Raw genomic sequence first — 26,879 nt, 5'->3', positions numbered from 1 at the left:
ATATCGGTCAACTACCGGATATTCCGCCATTGGTAAAACATACGGTCGCCGCTTAACCGGAAGCTCCGTGGAAGAACCGTTTTACGGAAGCGCCAGTCCTTGCATCGCTTAATCGTTCTTTCAAATAATCCTTCTCCACGAATTCCGATGTGAAAACTACTAACCATAAAATTCAAATATTTTATACCGCATGTTTTAACAAGGAATCCTATTTGGACATGTTAATTGCAGGATAACAGGAGAGCGTTTGTTCAAGGATATTCGAAAATGTGAGCCCGAGGATAGTACTCGCGTCGAAACATGAACGACGAAATAATCTTGAGAACTTTAACCAGTGCCGGTAACATTCCGTTTGTCGACGAGGATGGGGTATCGGGCGTTGACCATCGTCGTGCTCGATCGAACCTTACGCGTAGAGAAGCGACGAGGGAAACCAGCTCCGGTTTGAAACAGAGTCCTAGAAACAGTCAGCAGAGTTTCGCGAGCTTTCGTTCGATGGTTCAGTCGAAAATCGTGCAAGAGGAAAGCGTTTCCGCGTTGCAGAAGGGTGCGATGCTCGGACGGAAGGAGTCCCCTCAGTACAGACGGATGAAGCATTCACCATCTTCGCGAAGGGACAAGAACGACTCGGTTGAAACTGGTTTAGACGATCCTACCACTCTTCAACGCTACGAGAATGCCGTGTTGAGGTATCAGAAGCCGAAAACACGAGCCAAGAGACAGGCCAGTAGGGATCGTCAACAACAGCAGCAACAACAACAACAACAACAACCTAGCCACGGTTGCTCGAGCAGCGACGAGAGCGTAGCCAGGAACAAGTCGAAGAGCATCAGCTCGATCGACACGCAGTCGGTAAACAACATCCTGGACGAGTACGAGGATCTGGATTACAGGAGATCCTCGGACCTGAGCGACTCCGGCAGCGTGAACGTGTCGAACTTCGAGGCGGTCATGATGGATCAGCAGAAGAAACAACAGCAAGAAAAGACCAGGCTATCCGCGACGAGGATCCAACCGAAGCGTTCACCGGTTCGAGAAAGATCGCAGCCGGTACTGAAAGTGAACCAACAGACTCAAGTGAGACAGAGATCCAGGGAGAGACAAAAAGAAGCCGCGAAGCACGTACCGTTGTCCCAAACCGAGGACAATCCCTCTTCTCGAGTTTCGCAGTTGACTCAGAGTACGGACGCCGGTAGGGTCAGAGTGCCGGAAGTGTTGCTCCGGAAAGGAGAGGTTCAAAAGAGGGTGGACGAGTGGTTGAGTCAGACCCAGAGTCAAAGTTTCCCGGTGTCTCGGGAGAAAGCGTTGATCAGGTCGAACAGTAGCGCCGAGCAGAAGAGTCAGAGAAGGTATCGTCAGGATTCCAGGTCCAGGTCGATCGACGAGGGTAGGGACAAGTTGAACGGAACTTCGTCGAGTTACGACGACTTGAGCCGAGCGGATAGGAAGCCGGACAATCGTAGAGCGGAGAAAATAGCCGGTAACCCGGGTCGAGGGACGTACAAAGAGTATTTAGCGTCGAAGAACCGAAGCAAGCAGCAGGATTACGGTTTCAGCGCGTCGACTAGCGTGATCGGTCGATCGAGGGACGCTAGCCCGTCGACCGGTTCCAGGATTCCTCAAAGAGGTCCGTTGAGCTCGAGTTTCCGCTCGAGACGATTGGAATCCGGTAACGATACCAGTCAAGCGGACAACAGCGTCGTGGAATCGGCGCAGCATTGCCAAGCGGAAAAGAACAGTCGGGTCAGAAGCGTAGCCGACAGCAGGTCGACGAATTTGGCGAAGACGAGAAACGAGTCGTCGGATCATGGTAGGATATGTGGGCTAACTGGCGCGGTAGCTACCGGTGTTGGCTCGTCTTCGTCGTCGGTGATCCCTTGCAGAAGAGCGTCGTTCAAACGCGCGCAGAATCACGATCAAAGCACGACGAGGGCGCTCGTTAAGGAAGAGACGGGCCAGAGGACGAGAGGAGGCTGCGGTGGGACGTGCCCGAAGGGCCCCTGCAACCTTGGTGACCAAGGCGAGCCGATCTCGCCAAATAAGGAGGGAGAAAGTAGGCGGTCGGCTCTCACGAACGATTGCCAGCGTGATAAAGCAACCGATGCTGCGTGTAAATCGACGGAAGCGTCGAAGTGCGTCGATCGAGCTACGCGGGACGTTCCGATCGAGTCGGCTAGACATCGCCAGGACAAGAGGGAGCCGGACAGAACGGATCAGGCCAGACAGGAAAGCGTGTACGGAGTGGTAGGTGCTCGTGTTCGAACTCTTCAAGGTCAACAGGAGTGTCGCGTCGCAAAAACAAGGAATCCCCGAGGCGGTGCGATGCTCGCGGACGCTAGAAAGCCGCCGGTTCTACCGAGGAAGGATCAGACTGTCTGCTCGCAGGAAAGCAAGGATACGACGAAGAACGCTCCGCTCGTTTCGGTTCAATCCAGCTTCAAACCGAACAGTCGCGTGTACGCCACTCTTCAGCAATTGAACGAACAAAACTCGGCGAAATCAAGATCGACGGTTGGCCGACCGTTGGACAAGTCGCCTGGCAGATCGCAGTACAGTTCGCCGAATCACGTGGAGAAGATTTACGAGCGCAGTCTGCAGCCTCAGGTGATTCACGCGGATGACCTCGAATCGATCCTACGACCCTCTTTGCAGGTTTCTGCTTACGGCGAGCCGGCTCGATCCGATCGCCACTCGCCGCCTCCCGGAGAAGCGGTTACGCTCCTGCTGCAAAACGATCGAGAAGAAGAGGCAGAAGAAGAAGAAGAGGTTTACGAGCGAGTTGGCGAGCTACGGTACGAACACCTGGAGACTATCGAGGAAGACGATCGAAAAAGCGAGGCATCCGTTTACCCGGAGATCGGGTTCGGCCAGTGTCTTAAGATTCAGCAGGGTCTGCCGAACGGAAGGGATCGACCGAGCGAACCTGCCAGGACGTTCGTCACGTTTCACTCGGCTGGATCTCCTAGAGCGAACCTGCAGCCGCGATCGACGGCGACCGGTTCCTACGAGATGAACGAACACGAGGAAAAACGCGAGGTCGACGAACCGATCGTCATCCTGGACGACCTTGAGATCCCATACGATTCCGGGAACCAAGGGGACAGAGGTCAAGCGTGTCACACGAGGGAGAACAGCGATCTATCGACGGCCACTATTCCTCTGGACGAGTTGGAGAGTGAAAGGCAACTGGCAAAGTTCAAGGTCGTCGAAGACGAGTGTACCCGTTCGAAGGAGATGGACAACAGGACAATGGAGGCCAGGTTACGGCACAGTGTTACGGAGGAGAAAGCCGATAGAACGGTGGAAAACGAGAGAAGCAACTCGAGGGAGATGGACGGTGGTCGCGTGTCGGTGAACGAGGTGTTGCTGAAGAATCTTCAATTTAAACAAGATCTACCGAAGGACTCGGCGGAACGTGTAACCGGTGACTCGTATAAAATCATCGAACATGCGCAAAGACCGATCGGTTTTCATAACGTTCTCTGCGACGATTACGAGAACGCGCGAGACGCGAGGTTCAAGGAGAACAAAGTGTACGTGACGAAGGAAGAGATGGAGCGGCAGAGGTTGATGGACTTGCTGAGGAAAGGCGACTACGAATCGGCCAGGATGGTGAGTGATGATTCGATCCTTCTATGCTTTCATTTTTTCATGCTTTCCTTCATTCGATTTAATGTTGCCGACCGACTTAACTCGGACTTCCAATTGTTCTACTAACTTTTATCTAAAGATAATTGCACGGTATACCCGAGGTGCTTGTCACTTCGCTGTTTTATTCATTACAGGCTATATTTCAACGATTCTGATATTTTTATATTGTAAATTATATAGGGAGATTTGGTACGGTAACATTAACTCGATACCGTAGTTTCTAGTTATTTTTATGGGACGATAATTGTTAGGTGTTTGATACCTGTAGCTGTTTTATTCTACATCAGCTATATTTCAACGATTATGATACTTTTTTACCATAAGTATACCGTAATATTTGGTGCGGTCGAATAACAGGACGTTAACTTAACGACACGGATCCTGGTCATTTTTATGGGGTGATAATTGTACGATATTCGTATATGAGGAATACCGTTAAGTGGTATTAAGTGTTTAACACCTGCGACTGTTTTAGTCGTCATGAACCATGATTCAATGACTATCATATTTTTTTACTCTGAATTGTATAGCGAGATTTGACACGGTCGAGTAACTCGAACGTTAACTAGATCGGGGTGGTTCAATCGATTTCTGGTATCTCGATCACTCTCGAGTTCATAGATTTTCGCGAATCGACAGTGTCACGGTGTTTCTAGCGGCGTTAACTGGTTTCGTTTTAATTCGATACAAGATAAGCTTCGGTGGAAAGATATGGCTGACAGCAAACCAATAATTACATTCGTTCGTTCTATCGACTGTACGTATAGGGTGTAGAAATAAACGAAGAACAAGGAAATTCATATAAAATGGTTAATCGAATAAAGATTTAACTAGATGAAATGCCCTAGTTGCAACCTACGTCAGAGTTTCCTGGCTTTTTTAATATTCAAAAGCGTTCAATCATCTTTTGTTTCCACGTGTCAACAGTTTCAATACCATCAATTCTGGCAGGCTTCCAATATTTAAAAACTCGGTGGTAGAATAAAGGTATCCTAAATGAATTTTAAATATGAACAAAGCTTTTATATCTGTTCAATTAGACACCCTGTATGCACGGTGTTTCGCATGCCGAGTCAGTGATTCTTCCAATAATAATTACAAGTTGAAATTAACCGAGATACGGTTCGAATCGTCGTTTATCTGCGATCGGCGATACATCGAATCGCCATTACGCGGGTAGCCTCTTCTCGCCGTTTCGTTGCTCGCGTTCCTCGTTCCCGGCTATCTGGCTGGTGTAATCCGAAATGGATTTCGAACTTCGTCGAATTTTCCCGCGAACGATTCCGACGAAGCGTGTAAACCGACCGAACTGCGATACAATGGAAGATAGTTTGTTCCGACTTGGCGTGAAATTCACCGAGCTTCTAATTATGTAACGATGTTTCCGCGAGCGCCGCGTTAATTTGCACGCTGACGAATAAAGTTAGTTAACTGCGAAAGCCCGCTCCGTTACGAATTCGTCAAATTTAATCCGTGAGTCGTTACACGGCTGTGATTGGACGTACGAGGATTGGGTAATAACAGAAACGAGCGTGGAAACAGGGTGGGTATCGTCCGTGGAAATGGTTGCTCGTGGTCGGTGTTCAAGGTGCGCGATCTCGAGACACGACTTGCCGTAAGAAACCGGTGGCGGCGGTAAGGTTAAAGAGAAAGAGAAGTACACGATTTATGATTCAGTCGGGCTTGGGAACGGAGCATTAGGTATGCGGTTCATAGTGCGCTTTAACGCGCAAGAAAGACGCGATAAATTGTAGCACGCGTGCTAGTACGTCTGCTCGAGTCCAGAGGGAAAACGCGAGACTCGCCCTTAACGAGGTTTCAGCCTCGCGTTCCTTCTTTCTTACCTTCTTGTTCCCTGCCTTCCTCAAGGACAACGTGAATTTAATTTTCTTTCTCTTCTGTTTTGCGACAACTTGCTCGACGCTCCGGGTACACCTTACGAAATTGTAACATTTGATGTCACGTTGCCTGATTCGAGATCCTTAATCCTTTTCATTACGGTTTATTCATTATCCGTGCGATAGAAATTTCTTTCTCTCTCGCTTGGCCGCAAACGGCAAATGAAATTTCAAACTGACCATCAAGGAACGAGTTAAGATATAGAAAATGATGTATACATCGCACGATCGTCTCGTATTCCATCATTGACGATGTATCGATTACCCTGGATGAAGACTTACGAGCCCGCGCTCGTAGGGAGGAGTAACGAATATCCGCGTATAAATTGCCCGATCACCGATAGCGTGGCCGAACATGAAAGTACAAATGGCCATCGTCGAGCTGTATCAGTTTCGTGTTGTTTATTAGAGTCATGAAACGAGCGGTGGCAACAATTCGGATGGTTGTACTCGCGTACGATACGGTTGGCGAGCTACACGAACCGGGAATCGATCGATCAACCACCTCCGGAAGTAATGAATTTCTCTTTAAAACATCATTTCACCGGGGACTTATCCATCCTTCATCTGCTGTTGATTTAACCCTCCTTCGGATTATGGAAGAGCAGCTACGCTAATCTTTAAACTAAGCAGGCTCTAATTCGTGTTAACATAATTATTCGAAAATTGATGTGGAACAACGTCTTACGTATTCAATACCTTATCGGATAATTGTCCTAATTGAATGATCAACGAGGAGCGTTCTGGAATTTCGAATTCCGCAGCTGGTTTTTCGTAAGTGGCTACCCGCCGCCAATTAATCCGAACCGGGAACACGCGTGCAGCTGCATATATAATTTTCAACCCGACGCATCGAAATCAGCCGAGGATTAATCGAGACGCATTCTGTCAGGAACAGGACGCCGTGTACGTATAACACGCGGCCGAACAGGATCGATCGGTGCACGTGCAAGCATCCATACGAAAGCTTCGCAAAGATTTTCCTGTGAATTTCAAAGAATCTGCAAAGAAATTAATCCTTTCGACTCGTATGTATTTTTCTCATTTTTTCTATTAAACCGGCAAGTCAAACTGTAATATGTTCCCATAAAAATGTTTTCATTTCGATCGAATATGGAAAACAAATTCCGCCTTCTCAAATATAAATACGAGTGCAAAGGGTTAAATTTCGAACAACTTAGCCCTGAAAGTAAACATTCTCAGTCTACCGATCATCTACGTTACAAAACTTCTCTTTCACTGGACATCTGCTGTTTCTACAGCTATCTCTTGAATCGATGAAATATTAACACCCCAAGATCCACGGTAGAAGGAAGCCTCTTGCTACCGAAATTCATCAAACTTCCACACCGGTTACCGTCTCCGTCTCTTCAAACTTTGGGGGATCAGCCGGCTGACGATCGACGATCGCGGTACCAGACACCTATCCACCCGGGGAATCACAACGGAATTAATCGAGTCATAAATTCGCGTACGATGTTGTTGCATATCGTCGGGAACAATACAGGTATTCGAGGTGTACTCGGTGAGATACGCATAGCTGGACGTAGCAGGGGTTGCATCGATATTGCGTGTAACGTGCAGAAATGCATATACGCGAGACACCGTTGACGCATACGAGCGTGTCGCTGCATACGGATACAGGGTGCATAGGATGCCGCGTGTTCTCCAAGCTCCTCGATCACGAAAATTTACGAGCTCGCGCTGATATCCGCGATCCTCCCAATATGACGACCAGCTGCCGAGAGTTTATCGTCCTCCTGGAATTTTCACGCGAATTCGGGGAAGATTGATTGCGTATTCTGGAGTATGTCTTAGAAAAGACTACTCATTTTTCCGTCTGATTTCCTTTGGTGTTCCTTTGACAATACAAACTCGAGGGAGTAAATTCAGTCAAAGTCGAGAAATAACATCGAACACAGGAGCTCGGACAATAGGAAAGTCAGAGGTTTCACGAGTTTGTCAGCACGACGCTTTCTCTTTAACGTCGCGGAAATTTTCTGTCAGCGTCGATCTACGCGTTTCACCGCTCGTCGGAGAAACTCCTTTTCCTTGTCTCCAGTGTTTTGTCACGGTATCGAGGTTCTCTTCGATTGAGATTCAATGAACCGAGCAGACGATGCTTCGGGACATCCACTGTGCGTGGCGCTCGAAGCATACTCGAGACTGCAGGTGTCATCCTTTTGTATCCGCCGATGGATTTCTAAAGGATATTCTATCCTTTTGCTCCGAAAAAGCTTCTCGTTCAACCTGTTCTTTATTCTGCCATCCTCCCCTCAGAACTCGCCCTCCGTTGCTCCCTGAATAATTATTAATTCATTAACGATTTCACTCGAGCGCCAATTATTTCCAGTTCCTCTGTTAAAGGGAACGTTAATCGAAACAACCTTTCGTTTTTCGCGATGCTTTATTATGTTTTATGACGCCAATTTAAACTTTCATATTTTTTATTAGGCTTTTTTATTTCTCTCCATTTTTCGTATCAATTACCAAATTGAAAAGGGGCAACTTTTATTGATTAAAAATCACATCAACGAATGTACTTTCTCTATTCGAAACAAAATTGCCGGAAGTTCGCGAGCGTGCTCGATATTAAATTATTCGAACTTCTAACGGGTACATTAAGTTTTAATTTCATTGATTCGAACCCGGTTAGTTATGTGCGCTGTTAATAAACACGATGAGGTATAATTTAAAAAAGTTTATCGCTTGTATTAGTCGTTCGTTAGACTTTGATCGTAAAAACGTGGAACTCCCTTTAACGACGGAAGATTGGAGAACAAAATTGCTTCCTATAAAAAGCACCCGATACTTTTTTTTTCGACATGTTTGATCCTTCGTTTAAATTTATCGAAGTATTATTACCGATTAACAATGCCGATGAACAAAGGATCGGCCGCGAAGATTAAAAGAACGGGAAAATATAAATTTGATGATACAGAACGTTTCGTCGGGCATTCAGTTGAATAATTTTAATTCTCCCGACTGCTCCTCGTGAAATATTTAAATGGATTATCTATGGCGAACGGTTAATGGGTTGCGAGAAATTTCTTTTTCCTTTTATCCTGTGAAACATGAAATGTTTCCGCTTTTCAGTAGGCCAGTAATTTATAATAAATTTCGTGGAGCATATTGAAACGATGACAGGATAAATATAAAGTCTGTTTGAATAATAAAATATTTTTCGCATTGGCCCGGTTCGATTTTGGCCGTTTTATACTTCGACGGTGATCAATTCAGAGGACAAACGAGGTCGTAAAGGCGGCCTCCTTGAATTGCCACGAGGAAGAGGAAGCCGATGCTACAGGCTCGTTTATGACAACGATTTTATGGATGGAAGATGATGCGACCGAATGACTGGTAAAACGACACACACCAACCGATGACAGGATAGTCACGTAAATCGACACTGTCATTCGAGACAGCGGTCCGTCAACTTTTCCACACCTGTTTCTCTCCTTTCACCCAGGTGAGCTTCCTCTATGGACAGCATCGACCGTAAATTCTTTCACGCTTCATTGGTATTCGACGTTTCACCTGGCAAATGCTCGTCGACTCGCGATATTTGCTCCTCGCGTTAGAGTTCATATTTGCCTTCAATTCGACACGATTTTCCTATGCCTACCAAGTTGAGTGTTAATTACCAGTCATCTAAGAGATTCCTACCCAACGCTTACCACTAATTTCTCCTAAGCCCTTGAGTTATCGTTTCAATGGGTTAATAATTTTGTTACAAAGTCATCGTCTGATTAAATTCAGGTCAATGTTATTTCAAAATTCAAACAGACACTGCTACTCCAGAGTTTCTGACAGTTTCGTATCAGTTGAGAGATGGAAAGACAGGGAGAACCAGGATGAAACAACAGACCCGTTGTTAATTATACTCTGTGTAACACGTGTGAATTCGTAGCCTGCATTTGACTGACAGTGTCTAGCGATTAACTCTGGATACAGTGTAACCAGAGTATTCTCGATCAAACGTCAGTTGGAAAGTTCCTCGAGTTTGCCAAGTATTTTGATGAAACGGAGAAGAAAAGCGTTATCTTCGTACGATTTCTCTCGAAACGCGAGGCTGACTAGAGATAAGAAGAAAAATCGAAAGGGAAAAGAAGAGTAAGGACGTTGAAGAATGTCGAGCACGATACTTCGTCTCTGTCGCTTACAACCTTTTGTTTCTCGATCTTCTTTCACCCGGTCTCTCCCTTCTTCATCTTCCGAATTACCTGTTTCTCCGTCTGCTCGTCTTTCTCCCGTGGTTTTCCAACCTCTTTGTAACCCTGCAAGGGACAACCGGGAGGATCTCGAAAGTCAGACAGAGAAGAGGATAGAGTGTATCTCTTGAAACCAGTTCAACCTATAACAGAGCTTCTTTGCATCGAGCTCGTGAGAAAGCAGAGCACCGGTTGTGGTATGGCTAAAGAAACTGGGATTCGAAACGTTTCCTCGACTTTATCACTTCGTGACCGTAACCCCGAAATGTCTACTAACGGACAGGTTCTCCTGAAACAGAAAATTTCGTGTTTTCGTTTTATCAAGAAACGGAACGTCCGAAATAAAATTAGAAACGCCTGCAACACGATCGAAGAGGAGGGGAAAGAAAAAGTCCAGGGGTAAGCGAGAATCCTTTATCGACAGGATACACGCAAGCCAATTTTCTATGAAACTCCACGATCGGCGGAAAACTGGATCTCTCCTTTTCCCGTGGCTTCTTCTTTCTACGCTGTAGCTAACCCGAAAAATTTCGCTGGTGGTTCGAAAAAGTTGGAAATTGCGAGCACACCGTAACCACTTTCCGGTTTCCAGCATTGTACGCTATCGAACGACACCGTATGCATTTTAGTAGCCAACGCGTCGATGATTCTTTTTTTCCCTCCCTTTTTCCTGGACGAGCTGAAAAGCGTATGCGTTTAGCAATCCAGCGATCCAATCTCGATTTCCCATCTTCGATTCGTGTTAACAAATTTGTTATATTATACTTGTTCATCCGCGAACTTTCGATTACTTATACGAAAAAACAGATCGGCTAAGTCCCCAGTAAAACTTATCAAGGATATCCGAATAGTTATAAACGCAGTAGTTTCTATGTAAAGCAGAGTACACTAGGGGGGTATAATCCTGATGGAGTAACAACAAAGTTGATCCATTCTATTTCATAATTCCTCAAACTCTGTACTTTGTATTCCAGAAATTCGCGATGAATGTTTAAAAATTTGCAAAGCTCCGTTCAATAATTTACACTATGTTGTGACGTTTATGCACCGTCGCTTCAAGCCAGCCGAGTGTCCGTGTATTTACGAACGAACAGGGTGTATACTTTGCCACCGTCCAGACGCGATATTTTACGAGGATCATGGCGAGAGCGATAAAGAAGGAAGAAGTTGGTAGCTTCGCTAGCTGGAAAATGAAATTTTCCACGACGAAGCGTCACGTCCCCGTGAATACGAGGCGCGTAGGAGGATCGAAATTTTCCAGGGGTAGCGTCAACGGCGAAACAACGGGAGGACACTTTGCATAGAGCGGTCGACAGACGTGGTTTTATCGAACTTTAGCTGATTACGCGAAAGGGAGCGATTCCATCGCCCCTGGCATCGCTTTCCATCGAGCGAACCTGACGGTTCAATGGAAATGAGAAGGGACGCTCCTCGTCTCGCTCGTTCCCCTGGAAAATTAAATGCTCCATCGACGGGGATTAGAGTCCTCCGAGTTGAACGCCAACTTACGATCAAACGCTTCTTCCCCGTGTTTATCGTGACGAAACTTTTAACTGCTTTTCCGTGTTACTCGATATTTCCAAGACTTGGCTCCTCGCTCTTCGATGATACTTAACCCTTCGCGCTTCTATCTATATTAAGCCGATTCGAAAGTTTGATCCTTCGGAAGACGTTTTATACCTTTTCATATAGAGCACAATTTCTTCTGCCTTACGGGGGTCAGTGAACATATATTTTCCGGTCACGAGTGGCGAGGGTGACCGTGGTCTTTTTATTATACGAACGTTTCGTTTTCACCGGAACACGAGCAACCAGTTGTTTAATAATGAATAATGCATCGAGGATAATGGATCAGAAGGAAAACGCGCGACGACGAAAGAGCCTGTTTAAAAAGGGTTCGCAATTTCCTGAAGTGGTGCTCGTCCCTCGTGTATTCCCCCGGTTCTCTGTGCAGCTGGCACACTTTGCTGCACACTCGCCTCGGCTGAAGTTTATTAGAACATGGACACTGCGGACCAGAGAGGAGCACAGTTAGGTAAACTCACAGGGGGCGATGGTACAATCTACTTGGGGCTGCAACAAGAATTAGACGGGGTCGGGAGGGTGGTAGCAGGCTGTGAGGTAATTTTTATTTTCATTTACCTCTTGCCTCGCGATTTATTTCTCTTGCGAATTAACAAACCCGTCGGGTTACTTTATTTCCTCGTGACTTTCCGCTTTTTTGGTTAAATACTGGTAATAGAGTGCAAATTTGTGAAACTCTGTGGGCAAATTTTTTTTAAAGAGAAGTTCTCTGTGCTTCGTAGGAAGTTATTAGGATATAAAAATAGACAGACCCCCTTGGTTTCGAATTTATCCCCTCAGCTTAAAAGGATTCAAAGGAGGGAAATAAAAGCGTGGTGCGCGATTCCTCGCGGCCTTAAATTTCACCCTCTCAGCAATCCTGGCGGTGGCTCGGGAATAAAAGAGTGTATAAGAAAAGAATAAGGAAAATTCTTATCAGCCGGCTGGTAGGATCGCGTAGCCTCGTATAGGGTTAATTAGTATTTATCGCGAGAGTAAGCCAAGGGATTGGCCGACGGGACTGGAATCTGCGGCTAAATTTTATCGTTCAAGTTTTCTCGTACCGGCAACTTTATCCCATTTTCTTGCCTCGTGACAAGTTTTTTTTTTTTTTCTTCTTCTTTTCTTATTCTCTTCGTACAAGGGGGTTGATTTTCTTTTCGAGAAAGAAAACCGTGCGAATAAACGTTGGAGGTTGCGTTTCATTTGACGCGAAAGACGAAACGCGCTATTCAGACGAGTGGTGTGTCGATTTCGAAGGGAAAATTGAAAATTTCGCTGAAACGGATGTGAGTTTACCGTAGGAGGATGGTTGATTTACACGGAGCCACGGAAATTCGCGGAATCGTTTGGTTTTATCGTTCGGTACCATTTACTCTGCCCACGTCGACGCTGCGTTTTGTGCTTTGAAAAATCGTTGATTTACGAACGACAACCGGGGAAAACTCGCGCGGGTTAGTCTGCGTTTGATTTATATAAAAAATATAACCATCGTGATATCGAGAACCGGGACGGACTGCATTTCACGTGTTTGCGGCGATATTTTTACGCAACAACCAACGTGACACGCTTTAACGCGGCAAATGTCACCGTAGAAATATTTATGGTTAATGGAGGCTATTAAAAATATTTATGATTAATTTTTCGTTCCGATGTTTTTGACATTTCCAATTAACAGCATTGAAAATTTTTCATAGCCTTGTAAATTTGAAATTTCCGTACCAGGTCGCGGTTTTTTTTTTTTTTTCTAAACGAGATTACTCGTTCGATTTACGATTAAATTACACGTTGAAGGAACGTTCTTAGGGAGACGAAGTGTGCATTTGCACCAGTTGCATTTTCCTCGTTTCGCTGGCGTTGATCCGCGATACGCGTCGTGGCGAACCAATTCGGAAATTGGAACGTGCTCGTTCGTGGAATTTACGGGCAAGCATCTGGCGGCAGCTTAATAAAGCTTCCACGGCAGTGGTTTCGACCAGACTTAATTAGCTCCCCGACTCGTGCCACCTACAGCCACACTTTCTCCCTCTTTCCTCTGATCTTGGACTCTCTTGTTGCGAAGAAGTAACACCGGCAACCGACATGGTTTCCCTCGGCTTTCTGTCTTCCGACGAGTCACGTCGTGACTCCACTTTCCACTGTCCTAATTGAACACGCGAAACGAGCACGGAATTTTCACCCGAAATTATGCTTCCACCCTCGAGAAATCTGTGAATCTTTCTAATCGAAGAAACTTTTATGGTTTTATTCTTTTTCTTTTTTTTTTTTTCGCAATGCGGTTTCCACAAAGAGCGTATTCGTGGTCTATTTTAATAGACAGACCCTCGCAGGCTCGCTTTGAACCTTCAGAGACGTTTACAAAGCGTCAGCTTTGAGCGAAATTAATTAGTTTCTGTAATTAGTCCAACTGCAAACAGTAAGGTTTGCGTTGCCTGGTTACGGTAGGCGAGAGACAGAATTCAAACCAAACGTTTTATTGCGAACAGTATCCAGTTGCGATTGTTCTGGGACCAACTCTGTACAAATTTCCTGAATGAAAGTGCTGTTGAGGGATTAACCAGTGAAAATTTGTCCACCGATGGTCCGGTGGAAAGATGTCTTAAAAATTCTCGCACGCTGTATATTTGTAAAATAACTGATGGTGTTTCTTTTATCAGAGCGCGTTACAACGAAAGGGTTAATGGGGAATATTTTCCGGATGGGTTGTCGATCGATTCGACAGTTAGAAAGTGAAGTTTCTGTTGTTATACAAGTTGGTGTGTTCATAACTAAAGCGTTTCTTAATGCTCCACGATAGACACGCGAAACTTTCTGAAAACGATCTTCGAAAACTTTCCACTTTAGGTACACTAAAACGCGTTCGAAGGAAAGTCGAGCTTTTCTCGTTACCGTGAAAGCTGATCGGCCAAACGAGCCAATATTCATAAACGTCAAAACAATATCAACACGCGATTTATTTGCTTCGGGGTAATTTCCTGTCGCGAGTTTATCTCGATAAACCGACAGTCGGTTGTCGAAAAGATGATCCCCTTTCCGTGTACCTTGATCTTCTGTGAAACTTAGGGAGCTCGACGATCTTCAGGGTTTATCCGGCAAGATGGAAGGAAGGATGGAAGGACAGAAGAGGCTATGAAGCTTTCGAGAAAACGGTTTATCGCTTAACGCGATCAAAACTACCGTAATAACGCGATGTCGATGCTTAGGAAATGACCTTTCAACACTCTCCTCTCTTCTTTGGTATACTGTATCTTTTATACCTACAGTTTTATTTCCTAAACGATTGCTATTATTTTTTTCTTTAATACTAAGACTAATTTTGTGTTAAATTTGGAAAATTATCTCTCAATTACAGTAATTTCCATTAAGCATCTCATTTTAACTAAAGGATTTATTACAGAGTAATCGTTGGCTAATTAACGAGGACGATCCCTCGGTCGTAAATCTCGTCAGAATTTCTTGCCCGTAAAATCAGGACTCGTACATCCAACATTCTATATAAATCGAATCGTTTCCCATTGTTTTCAATAGAATTCATACGATTATTAGTAACAATTCGTTTATTATGCTGCTAATGTCGGTCGACAGGATGGCAGGTCAATGGGAACGCGTGGGTCGTGTTCGTCAGGGCGAAGCTTAACACGCATTTCCACGGGCAATGTTAATATCGACGAACACGAAACGCAATACGATCCACGGCAATTGTTTGCGCGTGTCGCTTTCACGAGACACGATCCGCCACGTATCCAGCGGTATTTTCATTAAATAACGCTGCTTGGCACGCGCGATTGTTGCCAGAGCCGATTCTGAACGATTTTCAACGAATTCGTCCCGCTGCGCTGTCTGCCGTTGCGCCGAACATTCACCGGACGCTAATTAGAAGAAAAAACACACGCTTGAAATCTGATGTTTTAGAATCGTCGAAAGTTTGATCGCTGTTTGATGGTTCGCTCGTTCGACGAAAGTTTCGCTGAACAACGGCAAGAAAGCGACAACGGTTTTGTTCGGATCGACGACCCGTATATCTACCTTGAATCTCGCGCTTTTTGTAATCAGACCCGTGACGCGCGAACGTTAGGGAATAACTTCCGACTTCCGTTGCACGTGACGCGAGCGTATTATCACCGGCACATAACTCTACATCCCCTGTATACGAGAGAGAAGCAGGAGCAACCTTTTACCGGAAATTCCAGCGCACGCGATACAGATAAGCGTGATAATTCACCGTCCTCGGTAGAAACACTCTTTTTTTCTGGCACGCCTGACGAAACCAGAAATTGCATGTAAACTGGGAATATTGCAGTTGGCCATCAGTGTCAGGCTAACGACACCCCTTTCCCGATGTTTTTCGCGCTATTCGCATGTATTATCCGCCTCGTTAACAATTAACGGTGAAAATGAAAAGGAATGCCGTGCATTTCATTCGTACTTGTGTAGGCGTTTAAGAGTTTCGTCTACCCGTATGCCTTTAGTTCGGCCCGGCGACCGCTAGGTGGCGGCGAGATGATCGGTGGCAGTGTTCTCGCTGGCAGTCGCACGGCATGTGTTCCAAATTGCGGTATGATAAATATCTGGGGCAGGAATTGTCTGTTGTCAGCCCCACTGACGAGTCTGACAGAGGATCCCGACACGAAACGTATTTTTCTCCCCTCTCCTACACTTGCAAAACACTTTCATCAGCATTAAAGAATAAAGGTAGGGAATTTTAATAAAATGATTCAGAAATTAGGTTGTTCGTCTAGATTGTTCGCGAGATTAGACGGACCTAATCATCGGATCGATGTAACTGGAACACCAGGCTAATAAGCTACTGGAAGCTACGAATTGCTCTATTAAAGTTAACGAGTGTCAAAATAGGACATCATTTACTCGTTTAGAAGCTCGTAAGAATGATAGCCTTCTGGTTCGGAAATAATTCGTGTCAAAATTACGGTACCACATTCCCAGCTGATTATTCCATCGCAAAGTAAAATATTTATTAATGTCATTATACCAAAGCTATCCTGGTAGTAACGTGTCGGTTTCATCCATTTCTCTCATGTACCCGTAATCCTTTTAAAACGCTCGTTTACAAAGCTATCGATCATTCGGGTGATCACCGTGATACGAAGAAAAAAGAATAGGTAGAAGGAGATTTTTAAATGGAGTATATTTTTCAGAAGCGTTCCGGGGATTAGTAGGGAACGAGGTTCGTTAAAAAAGTACAAGGGTATGCACAGATTTTCTTCTTCTTCAAGTATTAGATTATTTCATAAATAATATTCAGTTACACGAGATATTATAGCGGGAGGGTTAAGGACCGCAGCCACGTGCCAGGAAATAATTCAACCACTTTCGAGTGGACACCCTGGTGTCCATACAAGTCCGCATATGTCATTTCGACGCTTTCACGGTAGCGTGGTCGCACGCGTGTACATGGCCACGCGATGATCCAGCCTATGCACCGGCTTGCACATCAACCCCTCCATGATATACGCTACAGTGTCAGGAGGTATGTGTATCATTGCTATTAGTCAGGGGTGCTCGTACACCTCGAGGGTGTACTAGTTTCAACCTTGTCGGTGTTACCACAGTAGCTTTACTTCTGACAAGCTGTACGTGGTTAACGCGTTTGGATGTTTCGGAAATAATGGCGTTTTGTGATATTTTCTTGTCATCGATTTACGTCGAAGAGAAATATCATTGATCGGTTGTAGACGTTCGCAAATGTAAGCAAACGGGAAACGTCGCGTCGCGTCGGTCCGTTCTCTCATCGACAAATGGTGGACAATCGGTTCGCGTTTTCCTTTCGATTCAACGTTGTTGCGGTTCTTCGTGAGAATTTCACCGGGCTCGAAGACGATGGACGGATAAATATTGAGCAGCTCCCGAGGGAAGCGACGAGATGGTGTCTAGACAGCGTCAGACACAGTCACGATCAGAACGTGTCGTTGAGTCGACGATAATAATGCCGCCTCCTTTTGATCCTCGTTCTCCTTATTCCTTCCTCCGTCGCCAGGGGCAACCGTCACACCAGACCATTTTACCATGCTATTCCATAAAAATATTCCAAGTATATTTCATCGTCACTTTTCAAAAAAGAAATCCTCAAAGAGCCGCCTGACGTTGGAAAAAAGGTACGCGACAAAGATTTCAAACATTTTGCCAAAGGTATTTTGCGAAAAAGTAAACGACGTCCGACGGTTTACGTGAATCTATCGTCGCGTCGCAACACGTTTAATTAAACAAGCCTCGCTCGACGCAAGTTAATTTCATTAATCAAACCGAGAAGCAGAGCTGTTAGGCGAAGCTAGCTACTGCTTCAAAGAGAAAAACGATTCGCGAAACGGTCGTTGGGAGGAAAATGCTCGAGGGTGTCGTAAAGATGCCTTGGGATTCCGACTTTGCCAGAGGATGAGGTTGCCAGAGAGTACAAGACGACGAGAGAGAGGAACCATTTCACTGGTTATTCGCCAGAGCTTTATTTACTCTTCACACTGTGGGCCAGCCGTTGATTTTGCTCTTTGTACAACGTGGTTGCTTTCGAGACTGTTGTTTGTTGTTTGCACACGGACGATTCGTGACACTCGTCGCTCGTGCTATTTCGTTAGATCAAGGGATAATTTTCACCTGGACGTTCGTTAGACTATCGCGATAAATAGTACAGCCATTGCGAGCTAGAATTTCCAAACGGTCAAATAATACTTGTTCGAGAATTATCTGTAGCCTGTATGTCAAATGCGGAAACGATGTAACTTAATTAATACAACGGGACGAGAGAACGGATTGTTTTTAATAACTTTTTCTCCGCGAAATTTCCATGAAATTGATAATTTCAAGTGAAAGCTGGAGTACGAGTATCGTATGATATTCATCTGCACGAATGTCTCCCGAGTTTGAAATCCGTCACTGAAATATTGATAATTATGCGCATAAAATGTACCGCTAATTACGTGAATATTAAGCGTCGTTATAATTTTGCACGAGCTCGGGATATGCCATTTGTTATTTCGGAATGGTTCGTAGGATACGGACAATTACGGTAGCGAAACGTATTTCTCTTAATTAAAGCATCCAGCTTTCATTATTGTTTGTAACGAGAGTACGTTACCGTTAGAATAATTCCATGCTGGTAGGTCATTGTGTCCCCGCGAGGGAAAAACGGGGCCAGCTTCACCTTTTCCCTCGTTTCTGAAAGCTTTTCGGTGACTGACATACACGATTCTCTTCCACGGACAAATACTGAATACGCGATTCAAACATCCTATCCCATTTTTTTCTTCTTCCCCCTTTCTTTTACCTTTTGTCCCTGGACGCTTCGTTTCATTACGATAATGCAATTTCCACTGCTTATTATACGTTCTCCGTTGGATCCCCGTGAACGCGCGCCAGAGAACGTCGATGTTTGAATAACTCGAAGAATAATTCATAGAAACGTTCGCATAGTCGACTGACTAAATTGAATGCAAAGATAACACCAGGGAATCGTCTGTGTTCCTTCGACTTCTCTAAACGTTCAACAAACCGACATCTCCGGGATATTTGTCACGCGTGTTTCTAGGTAAATGGCAGCTACCTTCTTACGCCTTTACACGTCTCTCTCTATTAACCGTTCAAAGTTTCCAACTCTCGCTTGTGTCAACATAGTGTACACTTAGATCGTTAAATACATTAATTTTTAGAAAATCGAAAATGGAACACGAAAGTTCAACGTACGTGTGACTCCTATGCATATGCACCCAGAACTGCATCGGTGCATCAACTTATTAACGTCACAGTGAAATTGGGCATTTTTTGTGGGATGTATTAAAGCTCTAATTACTAAGAATAATGATAATTAATTTTCAAATTTCAAGCTTTCTATTTACCATTTTCACGTTATTTGTACCATAGCAATATTACTTAAAATAATGTTTTTCTATTGTTTTCTTTTAATTATTTAGGAGTGTACAAGTTGCGGGGCTGGTCACCGGTGACCTCTATGGCGTTCAACGTGTTAATTCCCTCTCGGTGGATTATTTTCAGAATAGTACCATTTTATATCTCTAATTGGAACATATTTATAAAGTAAATTTAAGCTTCCCATTCGCAGTCTATTTTCCCCGGCAAATACGGATAATCGTCGTAAATCCTTTCGTCTTTAAAAAGAAGGCGGTCGTTGATGCAGGCAGCGTAGCTCTTATCTATCCCGTTATAGAAAAATTATGAAAATCGATGATAAAATTGAAACTTTATTGCCGATAGCGTGGATAAGATAACAGGACGAGTCTCTAAAGGCGGAAATTATTAGTTAAACCGAAGGATAAAGTGGTCGGTGGAAAACATGGATTCCATGGTGTTCGCGTGATACCGTTCTTAAAAAGATCGAGAGGAGGAATACGGGAGGAACGGAAGAAATAATCTGCTCCGGTACACGCCGGATGCTGGAGATTGCGATCGGATGTCGTGACGAGAGAAAAGAACACGGTTTACCTGCAGGTAAATAAAGAGAGCAGGTGCATGCGGCGAGTTGCGCAGGTAATTGTACGACGTATTTACGTAGGCATGCGAGTAAATGCCACGTACTCTGCCCGTATAATTCACACTGGACGAACCAGTATATGGGATGTTTCTTTTTCTTCTTTCGCCTGGTATACAGTGTCTTTTCCAGTTGAGAGGATACAAGATGGCCGCTATGGCTGCTACCCGATCCTCCCGAGAGATACTTTTTATATGGGGATGATTTGGAATACCGTCCTTTTTTCCCTCTATTTCGTTACGAACGAGACAGTAACGCCGTTTAAATTCTACTTTTCAACATAAATCGAGATAGTTTAAAAGAGAACTAGAGTTTCGTGAAACTTTCCAATGGGATTCCAAACGATCAGGTGAAACGATCTAATCCGAAAGAACAGACTGTTTCCCTTCGATTATCGACTTCCAGCTATTAAAGAAGAAGAGTCACGAAACAATTTACCTTAAAGACACTGCCAGTCGCATTAAAAACTAGAAGCTTCTCTTTCGACTCCTTTTGGACTCGTTGTCCTCGGTGAACTTTGCTCGGTATAACCGGTCACCACGTTTCGTCCATTCATTTTCGACTATCAGATCGCACTCCTTTCTTTCTACCTTGGCCCCGATCGCCATCTCGATTTGCATTCTTTCTCCCGGCCGTTCGATAAGGCACGTACCTTTAACGACGATAGACAGATCGGGCATTTTATAAGTGTGTACCTTTGCATAGATATATCTGTTAAAAAATGACCATCGATAAATTCGATATAGAATCGCTAGAATCTCTCCATTTTCCATCCGTGTATTTTGGAAATTACGTTTCAAACTAATTTTCCGAATAATTCCAGCTAACGTTTCTAATTCATCGGAGTGCCCTTTGTATTTTTCAAAAGCTTGCTCGAATCATCGCTTGGTTAATTCAACTACACAGATTGCAGAGATTCTGACCGCGATGAAACGTTGTGTAATGCGTTTCATATCGAATTGAAACGTTCGTGTTTAATCATAGGCACGTTTAATATTGTATCGCGTGGCAAGCGAGGAGGCGGTCTTCATTCATCAGCGTTCAACAAGCAAAAGCAAATAGAGAGACGATAGAACTGTGTATCGTCGCAAGCCAACAGACTAATTTACATTCTCGCGTTCCACTGTTATTTCCTAGCCGTTTAATCGCCACACGCTCGATTTCAATTGTCCCAACAACGTCGCTGAACGTGAACAGGCAAATTTCAATGTTCGTGCGAACGTTTGCCCCGATAAAGTGGCTGATATTATTCATTAACTGCGAAAATGTGAAATAAAATATATCAACGTGGCATCTACGCGATGGTATCAACGGGAAAACTCGAGGACACTGGGTTTAAAGGAGGCGTTAAAGAACAATAGCGAGGAAAACATACCGCCAGTGTATCAGAGAGAATACATTTAATTAGGGTAAATTCCAAGGGAAAGAAGAAACCGAGAGACATTCCAGGAGTCGAAGAAAGGGGAGTTGGACAGGTCCTTAACGAGAAACGGTATCTTCTCTTTCTTCCTCCCTCTCTTCTTACACTCCGCTAAAGTCGGTGTCAGTTAACACCAACAGTGGTCCATTCAACACCCCCTCCGTTTGTCGCTTCATAGACGCACTTGCTCCGAATAAACGTTTCTCTGTTTACTTTGAATTGGGGGATTCATCAACTTGCGTTACAAACAACGCAGCTCCAAAAGGGGATGAAGCATTAACTCTCTTTAGCAAACGAGTTTGCGAATTCCGTCGAATTACATTTGTTATTCCTGTTACTTGTTTAGAAATTCATTCGTACAAGGGGATGAATAGAAGCAACGTTGTTCAAGAATGAGATCGTTAAAGTCAGAAGGTTTAGTTGCAATTTGAAAAGATCCTCGGATCGGAAGTTCGAGGTTCGATTGAAGAGAATCCGCGATGATCGATGTTGACGATGTCCCGAAACGAATCGAGTTGGACCAGCTGCCATTGGCAGTGTTCAGTGTCGGGCGTTAGCTCGATTCAATTCGGCGGCGATCAAATCGAATGAACCGAAGTCAGAAATCAATAATTGAATTGCGGCCGGTCGTGCATCAAAACATGCCAACAGCCTCGTTCCGCCGGTGCCGGCAGCAGAACCATAGCTCATGCACGATGCGAGTGCACTCGAGAGCCTCCATTAATATCGTCGCGTCTGACACGGCTGGTCCACCAGCCGTTTGTCCTTTCCGCGATTCTCCAGCTTCCTACCGGAAGTCTCCGCCACTTACCACCATTATATCCACCGATCTTCGATCGACACCGAAAGGGAAATCGCTTTCGATCAAGGATCCTTTGAAAATTTACTAAAGATATCGAGGGATCAACTCTCGGATCTAACGCTTTCATTTTCTAATTTGAAAATGAATGGGTTCTTTCTAGACAAATATTCAACTCTTTTTACGCGTCTATTTGCGAGGAATTCTTTGAAAGAGATAACGTAAACGAGATTGCGAATGGAAAGGAGGATCGACCAGTTTTCTGGCCACGAATCAACGATTCATCTCGTAGCAGATGTTCGCATTATCCGGATGTTCGCGTCGAGCCGTCCGTGGGAAATCGCGTGCATTCCGATTCGGTGCGTCTGTACGCTGGAATTTCAGTGAAACGACGTTTTTCTCGATAAACAGCTGCGAGCTGGCGTCAAATTGCTATGAAAAAAAAAGAATCAAATAATAGTTTCTCTTGTTCGTATTCATTGTAGAAACAAATTTTTCAGAAAATTGTTTCTAAAAAATTAAATCTTTATACCCCTCGCGAATGACACCATCTGCCTTAAATAAAAGAAAAGAAGAGAGGAAAGATTGTTTCAGTCAGTCCGATACGCACCGATCACGACGCGTCGTCTGGGTCCTCTGTCGCGGTGGTCTGGGACGCTTGCGTCGCGACGCTTCCCTCGTACGCCGGCGTTGCTCCGGGCAACCGATGGGGATGAATCCTACGCGACGCCCGGCGTCGAGTTTCCTCGTAGCGGGTGGGGCTGTTACACTCAGTGCGCTCCACGACGCCGAACTGACCACGTACAACCCGCGATCCCTCTCTAACCCTAAACGACCCTTATTCATCGATCCCTCCGACCGATCGATCGATCGATCGATCGGCCAGCCGCGTATACCGTTGAATAACGCGGACGACTAACACGATCTTGTTCGCGTGACGCGTAGTGATCGATCATCGCCGATATATCGAACTGCGATCATTCACGATAGTGGAGAAAGTGCGGTGTGATTGGGCTGAGAAGTTCAAACAGGAGGGTTCATCGAACCTGAAGAACTCCATCGGTCTTCGTCAACGACGATCTTCGGTTAAACGACAACGTGATCGTTGGATCAATTATTTAAAATTTATTTTCATACCTCGAAGATACAGCGTTTCAATTGAAAGATAAATTCGATAGCAAAGCTACATTTTCCATTTCCGTTTAATTAATCCATGTCGATTCGATTCTTTTTCTATTTCATTGAACCAGAGACAGAAACTTTTCAGCTTGGCTTTATGAGGGAAGGTTAAAAGGATATTTAAACGTGACTTTGATGCCCGATGTCCGACAGGAAGGGTTCAATCGTGAAACGATAGATCGATGGCGAGGTATGATTAATCGATCGTTTGAAACCAGGTTGAATAGGAGTGGCGTGTAAAAAGGAAGGGCGCTTCTTTAACTAATGATTGCCGTCGTGTTTGGAATCGTGTCAAAAGCGATTCATTCCGTGTCACCGATTAAAAGAGATTAATCGCGGCGCAAGGGTGGGCAGGTGTTAACACGGAACTGGAAAAGGGTGTTAAACTAATTGGAGGAGAGATCGTAAATTAACTCGACTCTCTTTTCTTTTTCCGTCCCTTCAAACGAAGAGACTCGGTTTTTCTCGTTGTTCGTGAAGAGAGAGAGAAGGGTCGCGTCGGAATTAAGCCCGTAATCTTTCGAGGGTGAAAGTTAACCTCTTAAAGAGCTGTGTCCCGTCGAAAATTAAATAGAAGAACCGACGTTAATTAACTCTGACGGTCGCGTGGCTCGCGGAAAAGCCGGCGAATTGAAAACAAAGTGCAACCCCTTCGGGCGAAACGGGACCGAAATGAAATTTTACCGGCCAACGATCGTTCGATTCGCGATCCCTTTTAAACAATTTACCTGCTCTGTGAACAATCGGATTGATCTTTTCTTTGTCTCCGCATTGCTTCGATTACCTTCAAAGAAATTTTTTTCGTAAAGCAAAACGGCTTTTTAGAAATGTTTCTTTGAAAAGCTCTCAGGACCCTTGTATATAATTGTTTGACATGAATTAATCAACTTTTGCATAAATTAAATTATTCAATTTTGTATACAAAATTATCTGATGATAATCGTCGTTGAAGGAGGCAGACTGGATATAATCGCGAGAAAAAAAAAAAAAGAAGTGTCACGTGTCGAACGGATCAATCAATTAACGGTCGGTGATCTTTGATTAATTAGTGATCGTACGGTCGAGCGAGGACGCGCGTGCACGGAAAATCGCGTCAGTATCCAGCGGAGAATCGAGATCGTCGAAGCGTCGTGTCGTGAGAGGAAAATCAAACGAATCGTGATCGTGAATGATAATCAATCGTGACAGTTGCTGATAATGATGATAAACTTCCTGTGTGACCAGTGAACATTCAGTGACATTCTATTTTCCCTTACTTTTTATCAAGGATCCGTCGATCGTAAGTGAGAAACAGTAAGTCGTTGCAGAGTTAATCGCGATTCGATAATTATGCAATTGCATTTCTCATTTTCTTCTTCGATTCATAAGTTCTCGGAACTAATTAAAAGTTCGCCGCGTGAAATCCTGTGCTCGACTTATTCATAATCAAACCATGAGTTAGTTACGATATCGGTTCTTCAAATATTTATGAAGATACTTCGATTTTCGCAATTTTAATAATTAGATGTTCCCGGTAGAATTAATTTAATCATGGAGAGGAATACAGCGTAAGACAGTTTGCGCTAGAAAAATCGGCATCGCGAATGAATTTCTCTAGAAATTTATAATCGTCGAATAATTACCCCGGGGGTCGCTTGTCCGAGCAATATTTAATTACCGTTCTACTAACAACACCCTTAATAATCGGGCGTTTAAACATTCTGCGGTTTGAAAGTCGAGTTATTTTACAAATGCTGCTTTCGTAGTCGAATTCTACAAGTTTCCACGATAAACAGAGAAGTAAGAAATAAAAAAAAAAATGAGAATAATCGATCGAGAGAAGCTTGTGTCGGATAAATGGACCGCTTTTCCGGGATCCGCTTAGCGAGGATTACTCGAAACGTTTACGCGAAACTAATGAAAATCCTCGTTACAAAATGTAGGATTTCGTAATTACTTATATTATATATTCTCGAGTAGCTTGCTCGGATCTTAGATTTGTTAACTAACAAAGAGAGAGACACTAAACAGAGAGATGATAATGAACTCCTCTGATTCGCGTCATCGAAACGCGTGCCAGCGAGCGGCTACTCAAGAACTTGTTAAATCTTCACCGAACAAAGTCAGAAATTTCTTCAGATAAGAGAAACACGTACCTTCGAAGAGATGAATATCCGGTCAACGATCTCGTTTCAAACGGTTTGATTTATCCTAATTAGAGCATCATTTCCATCTCACGTTTCGAATAAATTGTTCAATTCCAACTCGTTCTTAGGCATATATTTTAGAAGATAAAGATAGAAGGATAACGAGAAACTAGTGGTAGAATACGAAATAAGTCAGCCGAGTACTAGAATTCGATAAGGACCCAGTTTCTTCTTGTCCCATTACAGTTAAGCTAAATTTCTTGCTACTCAGGATACCTAAACGATTTACCGATTTCGTGAAGAGCGTATCGGATGATTTCAAAGTATCGAAACGGTCCGAACAACGAAATATTCTTGTTCATTCGTGCAGCAGGAGGATTCAATATCAGGGATGCCTTTGGATCCCCCGTGCGATCGGCTGCTTCGGTGACCCGACTGGGTTCCCCAAAAATGTAATTGGAATTTAGCGATCGACAGATATTACGAGGATTCCACGAGTCGGGGAATTCGTGAGAGCCGAATCTCGGCTTATACTCGAAAGGGTAAATCGGAAAATCGAAGGCTAAGCTAACGTGCCTACTGAAATTTCATTAACACGTTTCGTTTCCCGCTTATCTGCTACAAAATATTTCGATAAAAATCGTTTAATTTTTTATCACGTGGCACTGGAAATATCAGAGAAAGACGCTTTTATCTTTTGTTTAACGTTCAGAACGGGGAGGGTACTTTGAAATCGAGCAGTAGCTTCGAAAATGGCTCATTGTTTACCCATCGCTATTGTCTTCTGCCGGCTCGTAGACGCACGACATCGATCCCTCGCGATGAACTCCACTTTTTTCGACCTCTCGAACTTTCCACTCGCTTCGATTCGCCGGTTTCGCGACTTCTAAGCAAACTTTCTTAGCAACTTCAAATTGAACTGTCCGTCTTTGGTATCTCGTCGATTTCCTTTCTCATTCTTTTTTGTTCCTTCGAAGGCAGATCGATGCCTCCTGATACGACACGATTGATAATTAGACGAATTCAATTTTCAAAATTTTTCTCGATTTAGGGCTTTCATCTGTTTGAGGAATCCTCTTTCGTTTTTATAGATTCGAATAAACGAAACACAGCGGGAAAAGGCGAAACCATTTTTTGTGTCACAGAACATTGTAATTACAGCGAGAAAAAACCGGAAAATTTGTTTTACGCTTTGAATCACTTGTCACTCGCAATTACAACAAGCGTTCCGGTTGAAAATACAGCAGAAGTAGAATACAAATTTGCAGAACTAACGTTTAAAGTTGGGAAAATAATACGAACTCGCGTACGTGAATTTTCATTTTTAACCGGGCGATTCTTTTATCGCCCGACGCGACGATACGTTTATTTTTCGTCGGAAATGCGCGTTGGCAGGTTTATCGGTAAACATCGAACGAAAGAACGAAATTTATGGAAATTATAAAAGCTCGGATAAGCAAGAAAATATGTACACAGAGGCGCGTAGTATTTATTTTGATTAAACTCCACGTCGTAATTAAACTTTCTACGCTACTTTT

General features: G+C 44.1%; 1 protein-coding gene across 6 annotated transcripts in view; it reads left to right on the top strand.

Annotated features, from left to right (window-relative positions):
• LOC114877278 overlaps positions 1-26,879 on the top strand; it is a 111,116-nt gene that overhangs the window by 13,194 nt on the left and 71,043 nt on the right. For all 6 annotated transcript variants that reach the window (XM_029189633.2, XM_046288987.1, XM_029189632.2 and 3 more), the window contains one exon: positions 232-3,612. In XM_029189633.2, the coding sequence (XP_029045466.2) occupies positions 301-3,612 (3,312 nt within the window). In that variant the 5' untranslated portion in view covers positions 232-300. The remainder of the gene's footprint in view (positions 1-231; positions 3,613-26,879) is intronic.

The sequence above is a fragment of the Osmia bicornis genome, chromosome 15, assembly GCF_907164935.1.
Source record: "Osmia bicornis bicornis chromosome 15, iOsmBic2.1, whole genome shotgun sequence".
NCBI lineage: Eukaryota > Metazoa > Arthropoda > Insecta > Hymenoptera > Megachilidae > Osmia > Osmia bicornis.
The sequence above is the reverse complement of the archived record's forward strand: the minus strand, read 5'-3'. Positions and strand labels throughout refer to the sequence as shown.